The sequence below is a fragment of the Eublepharis macularius genome, chromosome 19, assembly GCF_028583425.1.
Source record: "Eublepharis macularius isolate TG4126 chromosome 19, MPM_Emac_v1.0, whole genome shotgun sequence".
NCBI lineage: Eukaryota > Metazoa > Chordata > Lepidosauria > Squamata > Eublepharidae > Eublepharis > Eublepharis macularius.
The window spans coordinates 740,267-752,673 of record NC_072808.1 but is presented as its reverse complement, the minus strand read 5'-3'; the positions used below and the strand labels follow the sequence as shown (position 1 = coordinate 752,673).

Here is a 12,407-nt window from a genome sequence, read left to right as displayed (position 1 = left end):
GTCCCGCGCGCTCCGAGCTGCCGCCGCGCCTCTTCCAGCCACGAGCGGCCGCCGGTGGGAACTGGAAAGCGGGTTGCCAGCGCAGCGGGAGAAACTCGCTTTCCCGTCTCTGCCAGCGCTTGGCGAAGCTCCGCCGGCTGCCCTCCGAGGCCCTTTGCTGGGCTGCGTCTCCCCGCCAGGCAGGCGCCCTGAAGGCTCCCGGGGAGGGGCCAGCGTAACGCCTCTTGCCATGGGGTCTGCCTGCGGGGCGTAGGAAGCCCGCTTTCTCACAGTTCCTAAAATGCAACTATTTTTAAACTAACGCCCAAGTGCGTCCCTACAGAGAACTTTAAATCAACGATGTCTTTGGAAAGGTCAAACAGCTCAACGTTGCACGGCCTGGCCGAGTCGCCCCGGCTTCTGTCCTGCTGGGGCATCGCAGCCCTGCGAAAATAATACAGTCCCAGTAACACCAACCAAACGCAACACACAACCACCACTTTAAGTCATATTGTTTACATACAACAGTGGATTACTTTACTCAAGGTGATAAGAGCACACAAATTATTATTACGCTCCCCAGCCGCCGCCGCCTCCTCCGCAGCCTGCCTCCGGCTACTCGCTCCACCCTACTGGGTGGCTAAACCAGTGTCCTCAGAGGGGTCACGCAAACCGCTCTTCTCGCCCCCCTCCCTCCCTCCCTCCTCTCCAGCCCTGCAGAGGTTTCTGTTGAGCCTCTAAGCAAAAGCTACGGGGAAGCAGGGGCACTGGAGGGACACGGAGCCTGCGGCTGTCTCGCCAACGCCGGGCCCCAGGCGGCGGATTCTTCCAATCCGGAACCGACTTTCCTGGTTCTGGATGCCGGACGGTTCCCTTCGAGGGCGCACAAATAAGGCGCGGGGGAAAGCAAAAGGCGTGGCGCCGCCTGGCCAAGGGCGAAGATGCGCGCGAGGGAGGCGGTGGGGCTGCTGCGGAGAGGTAGGGGCGGCGCTGGGGCCGGGGAGGGGTCCTCTGCCCCCCCGGTGTTATCCACGCAGAGCCGTGCGTGTCGGGGGGGGGGGATGAGACCCACGAAGTTTCCGGGGTGGAAGCTTTCGAGGCTCTCAGCGCCCTTCTTCAGTTAAAAGACGGAGGGAGAGGCTAGTGTTAAAAACCGAGCCTAACCCAGAAATATGAAGCAGATCAAGATGGGTGGCTGTGTTAGTCTGTCTGGAGCAGCAGAAAAGAGCACCTATAAGACTACAAAATGTGAGGTAGGGTGTGAGCTTTCCTGAGCCACAGCTCACTTCTTCAGAGAGAAATGAGCAAGAGACCAGTAGCACTTCCAAGACTGACAACATTTGTGGTAGGGTAGGAGCTTTCCTGAGCCACAGCTCACTTCTTCAGTTAGTCTGTCTGTCTAGCAGCAGAAAGGAGCAAGAGGCCAGGAGCACCAATAAGACTCACAAAATTGGTGGTAGGGTGTGAGCTTTCGTGTGCCACAGCTCACTTCTTCAGTATCTGTAGCAGTAGAAAAGAGAAAGCGTCCAATAGCACCTTTAAGACTAACAAAATTTGTGGTAGGGTAGAAGCTTTTGTGAGTCACAGCTCAGTTCTTCAGATACCAAAAATAGGGGTTTCAGCATGCCTTAACTGAGTAGCTGACCTGAGAACATTGGGTATTACTCATGGACTCTTTTTGAGTTGCTGACCCACTTACAGAAATGTTCAGGTGTTTCAGAGGGGTTTGTCGGCTTGGGAGAGTTTGCCCTGTGTCAAGGTGATGATGAGCATGAGGCTCTCAATCCGGCACCGAACAGCTGCATGTGATTCCTGGAAGTGCGAAAAATCTCATACTTCTGGGAAATCGGTGTGTGTGTGTGGGGGGGGTGTTCCAGAGAAATTTACCAGTAGCTCATGATCAGTCCCTGCTGGCGGACAAGCTTCCCTGAAAAGCACGCTGATTTCAGTACTGAGCCTTCCCTTGCACTTTCAGCTGCAGGGAAGCATCAGGCGCATTTCTGGACACACTCAGGCCTCCTTGTATGAATATGCCTGTTTTTAAAATGTGCAAATGCCCTCGAGGATGTCTCAACATAGTCTTCCGTGGCATAAAATGCAGGAGTTCCTTGGCAGACAAGTTGTTCTGGAAAGGTAATTGGATTGGTAAAAAGATTCCTCCCCCCACCCCCCAGTGTTTCAGTGCAGGCTTATGGATCAAGCAGGCCTGAGGCATCTGTGTTGTGTGGAGCAGATGTATTGAGACGACACATCTTCTCTCCCAAATAAGAGTCAATACACTGTTGTCAGGATTAGAGTTGTTTTTAAAAAATAGGCTAGTGTTATCTCCTCTCACAAGTGAGAAGCTGAAGCAATACTAACTTGCTCCAGTTGAACTTAAATGGAGGTAAGATTTGAACCAGGGGCATTCTTTTCATTGTAGCCACTACACGAGTTCTCAGTGTGACAGCTTACCTGCTGCTAATTATCATTTGACAAGGGATGGTGAGTAGGAAAGCCATTGTTCACGGATAAAGCCTTTCCCGAGTTGTGTTCCTGCCTGTGCCGTTACCTACTTGAGCAGCAGGGAGAAGTTTGGTGGGTGTAGTAGCTCCTTTCGTCTCCAGAGTACCTTGAGGAAATATGGTATATCTGCTAAATTACTGTTAGAACAAGTATAGAAAATGTAAAGATTAACAGATACACTGAAAGGTTCGTAGATTAGCTTAAAGGAATTCCTGACAATAAAATCTTTTTGCTTGATCTTTGATCATTTGCTGTGCGAACGGTTATGTTGGACGTCTTCATGTTTCTGTTCCTGACAACAGTGTAATAACTTGCATGTTGCTGACATTTGATTTTGTTTTCCAGGTAGGAGATGCTTTCTCCATTCACCTTTAGGCGCATTTCAGCTGCAACCATTGTCTCTTCCGTGGTGTCTGAAGTCAACCTCAGTTGCACAGCAGGATTGTGCCGATTCTTCATCAGGGGCAGAGAGCTCAAGGGGACCCAAACAATCAATAGATAATCTGTATTCTCCCGAGCAGAAATCTGCTGTTCTGCAGCTGCTCAATGTGGCCACTGTGGAAGAGCTTTCTGCTGTGAGACTCATGCAAGGAAGAAAGTCTGTCAATGTAATAGAGTACAGAAATAAACATGGGCCATTTAAAGATTTACAGAGTTTGCTGGCAGTACCCCTGTTTCAATATAAAACAGCCGTTAAAGTGTGTGACTTTATTCTTAATCCCTTTGCAAAAGACACAAGGAAAGAGAGGAAAACGCACAATGCTCCCTCCATAATGAAATTTATCAAGCCAGAAATAGAAAGCGAGAAGTTGAAGGTACGCTTTTCGAACACTCCCTTTCTCATACATCAAATATTAAGGCCACAGTCATACAGGGGAGAAAGTTGTATTGAATTCAATAGGACTTACTTCAGAGTAAATGTGAACGGGACTGAGTTGCATAGCTTTTAATACAGTATTAGTCAGGTCAATCTGTCCAGCAAGATGATAGATAATGGAAGGGATTCAAATAGAATAAATAAAGGCATGCGGATACAGTTTCTGACATGAGGGTTAGATCTCCAATGCAGCAACAAACAGATTTCGGAACTCCCAGGCATTTCAAAACCTGCATAAGGAGGTAGCTGTTGGGTGGCGGGGGGAGGAAATGAACAGAAGTTCTCTTGGGCATGCAGATTTAGTCATGAAGCTTCTAATTCAGGCGCCTGTGTCCTGTTATATGCACCTTTGTGTCACACATGAATTTAGATTTATAATCTTCCTAGACTAATCTAAATTCTGTATTCTAGTTAAGTTTACTTGAGTTTTGTTCCTCTAATTCTGGGGAAGTTTCATGACTTGTAGCAAATGGAATGGAGTCTTTTAAAAAAAAAATTACTAAACTTCCCCCCCTAATCTCTTTCAGACTGCCGACAGCATTGTGTCTGTTGTTTTCAGCACACGGAGGATCGCATGGGCTCATGTTAACAGCCGGTTAAGTATTCAGGACTGGCAGCAGCAGGAGTGCCCAGTATTTATGAAAGGGGCCTACATGCCATCCGTTTATCTGGAAGAGGTAAGCTGCACTTTGAAGGAAAGCAGCTCATGTCTGGAAGGAGTATTCCTTCCAGGGACAGCGTAGTTCTGTATCATCTACAGAGAACTAGACGGTTCTTCTGACTGCTTCTAAAGCTGTAGGATTCTACCTGTTTATCCAATCGTCTTTTCTTTTAAATTGATACAGGTTTTGGAGGAAAATAAAGTGGAAAACAGGGTTAACATACCTGTAACTTATGTTCATCGAGTTCTTCTGTGCTGACACACATGGGGGACTGCGCAGGCGCAGGCCAGCCGCCGGAGAATTTTCTAGAGCTTCCATGGCTCCGAAGGGGCCGTTTGTCGCGCGCCTCAGCGACCGTTTTCCCGCCCAAACGGTCACGTGATCCTCCAGCGACCAACGGCCCCTTCCCTCAGTTCTCCCTTGCCGCCGCTTGACCAACACACTTCAGCCATAACACCTTAAAAACACCAATTTCCGTTACAGCCAACACATTATCGTGCATTGGAGTTCACAGCGGGGTAGGAGGGAGGGTTGTGTGTCAGCACAGAAGAACTCGATGAACATAAGTTACAGGTATGTTAACCCTGTTTTCATCTTCGTTCTTCTGTGCCTCCACACATGGGAGTGTACCAAGCTTCACACAATAAGGAAGGCGGGGGTGAAGTCCAACACAATTTTATTGAACAAACAAGAACAACAATAAATAGATATGCATATATACATCTACGTAAAAATACTGTGTAAGGACACATAAATACTCAATATTTACATATATAAACACCCCCAGGTACATCTATACACACTTTCACTCAAGGGTACCCAGCAGGTACGCCAAGAAAGTCATTCCTAAACTCCCTCAGGAAAAAAGGGAGTGTAAGACAGCCTTGGCCACAGATACATCCTGCTCCGCATTGACATCAACGGCGTAATGCCTGACAAAGGTGTCTGCAGAGGACCATGTGGCCGCTTTACAAATGTTAACCAGGGGCACCCCCCTGAGGAGTGCCGAAGAGGATGCTTGGGACCGCGTGGAGTGGGCTCTGACATGAAGCGGGCAAGCCACCCCTGCCAGGGAATAGGCCTTGCTAATGGCCGTCACAATCCACCTAGACAGGGTCTGTGAGGAAGCCCTGTTACCCTTGTCCTTGGCCCCAAAACATACAAACAGGTGAGGACAGGAGCGGAATTCCTTCGTCCTATCCAGGTAATAGGCTAGGGCCCTCTTCAAGTCTAGGGAATGAAGGGCCTTTTCCCCCTTAGAGGAGGGTTGAGGAAAGAATGCAGGCAGTGAGATATCCTGCGAGAGGTGGAAGGCGGACACCACCTTGGGCAGGAACCCAAGGCAGGGACGCAGGACCACCTTGTTGGAATGAAACACAAGAAAGGGAGGGTCAGACCGCAGTGCAGACAGCTCACTGACCCTTCTGGCCGATGTGACGGCCACCAAGAATGCTACCTTGTAGGATAGCACATCCAAGGGGCATGTAGCCATAGGTTCAAATGGAGGCGACATGAGACGTGAGAGCACCAAGGACAGCGACCACTGAGGCACTGGCGCCGACACAGGTGGGTAAAGATTGTACATGCCCTTAAGGAACTGGCGGGAATGTGGGTGAGAAAACACCGTAGCACCCTCAACTCGGGCGTGAGCAGCTGATATCGCCGCCAAGTGTACCTTGAGGGAGGACACCTTCAAGCCCAGGCCACGCAAGTGGCACAAATACTCGAACACAACCCCCAAGGGACTGGTGTCAGGCACCACTCCTCTGGCAAGTGCCCAGAGCTCAAACCTGCGCCACTTGGCCGCATAAGCGCGCCTAGTGGATGGCCGACGGGCATTCAGGAGGACCCGCTGTACCTCGTCAGTAAAGCCTATCGGGGAGGAACGATCCGCCAAGCCGTTAGGTGCAGCTTCCTGGGATCGTGGTGGACTAGGCTCCCGTTTAGGAGAAGGTCTTGCCGAGGGGGCAGACTCACATATGTCCGTTGGGACATCCGCAGGAGCTTCGGGAACCAAACCTGCCGTGGCCAGAAGGGGGCCACCAGGATGCAGTCTGTCCCGTCCTCCTCTATCTTGCACAGGACCCTGGGAATCAAGGGGAACGGAGGAAACATGTAGTGCAAGCCCTGCGTCCACGTAAACTGGAAGGCATCCCCAATAGAGAGGGGGTCGCTCCCTGCCCTGGAACAGAACGTGTGGGCCTTGGTGGTCGCCGCAGTGGCGAACACGTCTATCACTGGATGACCCCACATCTGGAAGATTGGCCCAACGCACTCTACGTTCAGTTCCCACTCGTGGTCCAGCAAAGGGACCCTGCTGAGGGCATCTGCCCGGGCATTGTCTGACCCAGCCACGTGTATAGCACGGAGTGACACGCCGTTCTTGATAGCCCACTGCCAAGTGAGTGTGGCTTCCCGGCACAGGGCCATGGACACTGTGCCCCCCTGCTGATTCACGTAGTACATGGCAGTCGTGTTGTCCGTCTGCACCAAGACCTGACGATTTCTCAGCAGTGCTGTAAGAGACACAAGTGCGAAACGAATGGCCCTTAGTTCAAGCACATTGATATGGAGGGTCTTTTCCCTGTCAGACCAGACATCTTGCACAGACACATCACCACAGTAAGCCCCCCATCCCAGCAGAGAGGCATCAGTGGTAACCGTGACGTCATGGTGCTGATACCCAAAGGGGGTCCCTCTAAACAAGTTGCCATCAGACAGCCACCAGTCCAAGGAGGAGAGGATGACCCTCGGGATAGAGAATTTGAGGGATGGAGGGTGCAACAGAGCATCGTACCTCCGCACAAACCAGTTCTGGAGAGGGCGCATACGCAGCCTAGCGAAAGGCACCACAGAGGTGGCCGCTGCCATATGCCCCAGTAAGCACTGGACAGAGCGCACAGACTGGAATCGGTTCCTTTTAAACATGGACACTAGACCCCTTAGGGACCGAGCCCTCTCCAAGGGGAGCAGGGCCTTACCCTCCACAGAGTCTAACAGTGCACCAATGTAGGACACCTTGCAGTTGGGCACCAGCTTGGATTTCTCCAAGTTCACCAGGAGCCCCAGGCGTTGGCAAGTGCTAAGTACCAAGCCAATGTCCTGCACCAGCCCAGACTCCGATTCAGCCACGATGAGCCAGTCATCGAGGTACGGAAAGATGGTACAGCCTTCTTCCCGCAGGAAGGAAACCACAGGGGCCACACATTTAGTGAACACTCGTGGGGCAGTGGACAGGCCAAAGGGGAGCACCTTATACCGGAAAACCCTTTGCCGGTAAACAAAGCTCAGGTACTTCCTGTGCTCCTTCCTTATGCCCACGTGAAAGTATGCGTCTTTTAAGTCAAGAACCGCAAACCAATCTCCCTGTTTCAGCAAGGCGATCACAGCCGCCAACGTAACCATCTTGAACTTGGTCACCTTGAGGAAGGCATTAAGGCCCCTCAGATCTAAAATGGGACGTAAGCCCCCATCCTTCTTAGGGACCAGGAAGAACCTAGAGAAGAAACCCTTTACAGAGTCCTCATAGGGCAATTCTTCCACAGCACCCTTGGCCAAGAGCGACACGATTTCCGCATCCAGCTCGGCCATAGTGTTATTGACAGCTGTCAGGGGTGAACTGCATCTGGGCAGCTCAACAAACTCCAGCCCGTACCCCAGTTCAACAATAGTTAAGACCCATGAGTCAGATGTTATTGACTCCCACTCAGAGAGGAGTGGACTAAGTCTGTCCGAAAAGTTCGGGGATACGGCTGGCGTGACCCGTCAGTACTGCCTCCCGGCGCCCTGCTGATCTTTCTGCTGGGCCGGTTGTTGTGACGGGCGAAGCTTGAAGGGCCGACGCCTCCTCTGCTGTTGTGCGGGAGGGTATGGCCGCTGCTGGTAGGCAGGATACGGTTGGTAGCCCGGCCGCTGATGTTGGTATCTGCCCTGGTAGTGGTAAGGGCCGGACCGGGGAGCGTACCATGGTCTGGAGGAGGGCTTGTCCGCTGGAGCCAGACCCAAGGACCGCGCCGTCTGCCTGTCCTCTTTTTTCTTTTTCAGGGTCTCGTCGGTCGATTTGGAGAACAGCGAGTCCCCTTCAAAGGGCATGCTCTCCACCCTGGAACGCACCTCCTGGGACAGGGCCGTAGACCGCAACCAGGAGTGGCGCCTGAGGACCACCGCCGAAGCCATCCCCCGAGCAGCAGTGTCAGCAGCGTGGCTCCCGGCATTCATCTGCTGCTTAGACAGCCGGACAGCCTCTGTTTGCAGCAGGGACACCACAGCCTTCTGCTCCGGTGGAAGGTCCCGGGTATAGGATGCCAACTTCTCCCAGAGGTACAGCTGGTACCCTGCCATGATGGTCTGGTAGTTGGCAATCCTCAGACCCAGCGAAGCGACGATGTACTGGCGCCTGCCCATGGCATCCAGCTTCTTGCCCTCTTTATCGGCAGGCACCGAGGAGTGACCCGACCGTCGGGGGTTGAATTCCTCCGTGACCAAGGAGGAAGGTGGAGGGTGTTTCACCAGTGCCGGCCAGGTACCCTGCTTGATTTTGTAGAGCTGCTCAATCCTCTTGGATGTTGGAGGCTGATCACAGGGCACCTGCCATACCTTCTCCACGATTTCCTCAATACCCTCAAGCATGGGGAAGCCAACGTACGCCGGATTATCCCCGTAAATACGCTTGAGGAGCTTGTCCTTGGTCTTCGGGGCTGCTGAAGAGATGTCCATCTCGAGAGCCTTGGCCATCCTTGCCATCTGGTCGGCGTAGATACGGAGGTCCTCGAATGGCGAGTCCGCAGATGGCACTAGCTCCTCAGCTGGCGATGGTTCGGACCAGGACTCCGACTGGTAGCCGCCAAAGCTCTCCACATCCTCCTCATCGGAACCAAGCTGGGATTCCGGAACCTGGAGCGGAGGGGGAGCCCACGCCGACCTCGATGTCGAAGGCCTCGGTTCCGACACGGAGAAAGCCGCAGGTGCCCCCTCCCATTGGCAACGGTATGGCGAGGGGAGGTAGGAAGCCTGTCGATGCCGGGACGCAGCGGACCGGACCGATCGGACACTGTCCCCGGAACCATGCCGCTCACGACCCACCGGAGGTGGAGACGGACGGGCAGGCGACGGACGGCTCCGACGAGGAGACGGGCTCGGTTCCAGCCTCGGCGAACGAAGGGCAAGCGACGGTCGGCTCCGACGGTGCGGGCTCGGCTCCGGCCCCGACGAGAACTCTGCGGGCACCGTCTCGAAGGCCATCGGATCCGGCACCGGCACGGAGATGTCTTCTGGCTCCGGGGAGCCCAGATGAGGGGAAGGCGTGTGAGGAAGCACGATGACCTCCTCCTGAGGAGCGGGACGCGGCGACCGATGATGCTTGGTCTTCTTCTTCTTCTTCGCTGGTCAGAAGAAGACCTCGGAACCGACGCGCTCCTCGCCTTCGAAGGGGACCTCGGCTTCGACCTCTTAGGCTTCATCGGAACCGATCCGGTCGTCGGTTCCGACCGGGGACTCGGTACCAGGATCCTCGGTTCCGAAGCTGGTCTCGGATCCGACCTGGTAGATGACGCGCTACGGGGCGGCCGCACCGGTCCCTGCGCTGGAGAGGCCGCTCTCGACGCCGAGGTACTCGGGGGACGCGGTTTCGACCCCGACCTCGCGGAGGCCACTGAGCCAGCTCTCGAATGCCCTTCGGCAGAGGGGCTTGGGCCGGCCTTGGTGGAGGGCAAGGGAGCGCCTCCGGACATGACCTTCTGCCACAGGGAGGAGTTTAGTCGGGCCTTGCGCTCCTGCCGGGCCTTGCTGGTGAAGCCCTGGCAAATCTTACAGGCCGTCACATTATGGGTCTCTCCCAAACAGAACAGGCACAGTTCATGGCCATCGGTCTTGGCCATTTTAGTGTGGCATTGCAGGCAATGCTTGAAGAGAGCCTTAGAGGCCATCTTCAGGGGCACGCGAAAGGAAGGTCAAAACAGTCCGAGTCAAATTACCGAGTCCACAACAAAGTCCAAAACGAGATCCGAAGAATAGTCGAGGTCACGAAGTCCGAAGTCAAAAGCCAAGCAATCAGTCAGAATAAGCACGAAGCACAAAAGCACAGAGCAACGAAGCTCACGTTCTCTCCAAGCGGCGGCAAGAAGAGAACTGAGGGAAGGGGCCGTTGGTCGCTGGAGGATCACGTGACCGTTTGGGCGGGAAAACGGTCGCTGAGGCGCGCGACAAACGGCCCCTTCGGAGCCATGGAAGCTCTAGAAAATTCTCCGGCGGCTGGCCTGCGCCTGCGCAGTCCCCCATGTGTGGAGGCACAGAAGAACGAAGATGAAACTTAGTTTCTTTTGGGGCTCTATAGAAACAAAGTCCACTTACAATTTGGTCTTTTAAAATGGTGTTTTTGACTTTAGCAGAGGGGAGATTCAAGCACTGAGAATTCAAACCTATAGACTGGTTTTAGGGCTTTTGTACCTGGACGGCAAGTGAGGTAGAAAGATCTCTTACTAGAGTTTTGCCAATATGCATGCTTTGGGGGGCTAGTGATATCAGGAAAGAGACAGACACAAGTAAATACTCTTCGTTAGATACTTTGATGTCTGAACCAGAAAACTCCGATTTTCTCCCCCTCCCATGCAGATGACGAAGCCAAATCAACATCTTACTGCCCTTTCAGGGATTATCTAATACTTATCTCCAAGAATGTCTAAGTCTCACTTCATTTCAATATATATTTGTTATGGATAACTACATCAGCTGAATGAAAACTGATACACTAATATCTTTTAGTGTGAATATTTTCATTAGGATTTTTGATGCATTATATTTTTCAGATTTCTTCTGTAGTATCCAGACTTCCTGAAGCAGATTTTTACGTTTTGGAAAAAAATGGACTCTCTGCCTTGAATGCAAGTCTGTTCCCAGTGACGTTACATCTTCGTACAGTGGAAGCTATGCTCTATGCACTGTTACATAAAACATTTGCGCAGGAGAACCAGCACAAAGTATTAAGTATGGCCCGAATTTCTGTAGGAAAATACTTTGGGCTGATGGTCGGAGACTCACGGGCTAGTGGAATAGATCTTGTAAAACAGCTTCTCTTAGAATCCGTTACGCTAGCTAAGCCTCGTGTGCATTTTCCAAGAGACAGAGTGGTCAGTTACCAGAACTGGTTCTCCACAAACAAGCCAAGGCGAGATGAGGAACTGTGTGATTCATTGCTGCAAGCAGTAGCTTTTTATGAGCTTTTAACACTGGACGACAACACTTAAATCTTACTGGGTTCTGTTAATCAACTTCTCTTGCAGCTATGTTTGGTTTACAGTGTCCACAGTAATTTGTCAATGTACCTGGTAATTTCTTAGCTTCTCTACTGTGTGGGGCTAGATTATCTGTGCCTCAGCAAGCATTCACTTTTATCAGTGGTGAAGCCCTGATCATACTAGAAAAGAAAGCTGATACACAAGTTACCAATTGCAAAGTAAAAATCTGGTCACACCATATGGATATGGCTAGACTAGAGAGTTATGTGAAAAGCAAATGCAAGGTTTGCCAATGCGAGTAATATAGCAGTTGTACGTAAATTCATTTAGAAGTGGTGTTTGAGCCTGCAGAGTTAAAGAACCCTTAGATAATTAAGATAGTAACACTGCGAGTGAATAATATAAAATGTGAAGAAATGTGTCAAATTTGTTAGAAATATTCATGTTGCAGTTGCCTGAATGCAAATTTAAAAGTGTATCTTGGTTCACTAACCGGTGGAGACGATTTCATTTTTGTCCCTCTCTTGGTGTAGAGAGCTAGTGTGTGGGTGAAGAGTTACCATCGGTCTGCCCTTTTGACAACATTGCAAAGTATACTAGGCTGAGAGAACTTCATTGTTAAGTGGAGATTTGAATACTCGCATCTCCACCCCCCCACAGGGTTAGTAACAGGCTTACGTGAGACGTGTGTATACAGTCTTAGGGTATGGTGCCTTGTTCGACCTCTTCTTCAGGTTATAGCCAAACTGAGCTTCAGTATTCATTAATACCATGTGGGTATACAGCATTATTACCCAAAAAACATACAACCATTTTATGAATCTGTTCAGCACTGAACATTAACTGTAAACATGCAATGGAACACTAATATGAGTATGTAGTATGTATGTCATATGTAATATTACTTGTATGTAATATGAGTATGTAAAGAGGACTTGTGTAGGGATCACATTGGGTCATACCAAACAACTCATTGTCCTAGTTAGTACTGTTATTTCATATACTTATTAGTGATCTGGGGCCTTAAGAATATAAAAGCTGAAAATAAGAGTTGCTGGTTTCCTTTGAGCTTATAGTGTCCTTGGGACTTCTGACACTTATAGAACTGAACTCTTGCAAAATAAAAAGACTGAGATTTTAAATTACTCCACA

The 12,407-nt window shown here is 51.1% G+C and overlaps 1 protein-coding gene across 2 annotated transcripts; it reads left to right on the top strand.

The window, feature by feature from the left end:
• The first annotated feature begins 896 nt into the window (after positions 1 to 896).
• TEFM (transcription elongation factor, mitochondrial) lies at positions 897 to 12,394 on the top strand. 2 transcript variants are annotated; one of them, XM_055003793.1, is made up of 4 exons: positions 897 to 957; positions 2,830 to 3,299; positions 3,889 to 4,038; positions 10,827 to 12,394. In XM_055003793.1, exons 1-4 carry the CDS (start codon positions 921 to 923, stop codon positions 11,262 to 11,264), a joined length of 1,095 nt encoding a protein of 364 aa, XP_054859768.1. In that variant the 5' UTR covers positions 897 to 920; the 3' UTR covers positions 11,265 to 12,394. The 2 variants fall into 2 exon arrangements, with proteins under 2 accessions (XP_054859768.1, XP_054859767.1); XM_055003792.1 differs by lacking the exon at positions 897 to 957 and adding an exon at positions 1,985 to 2,112.
• Positions 12,395 to 12,407: the final 13 nt, after the last annotated feature.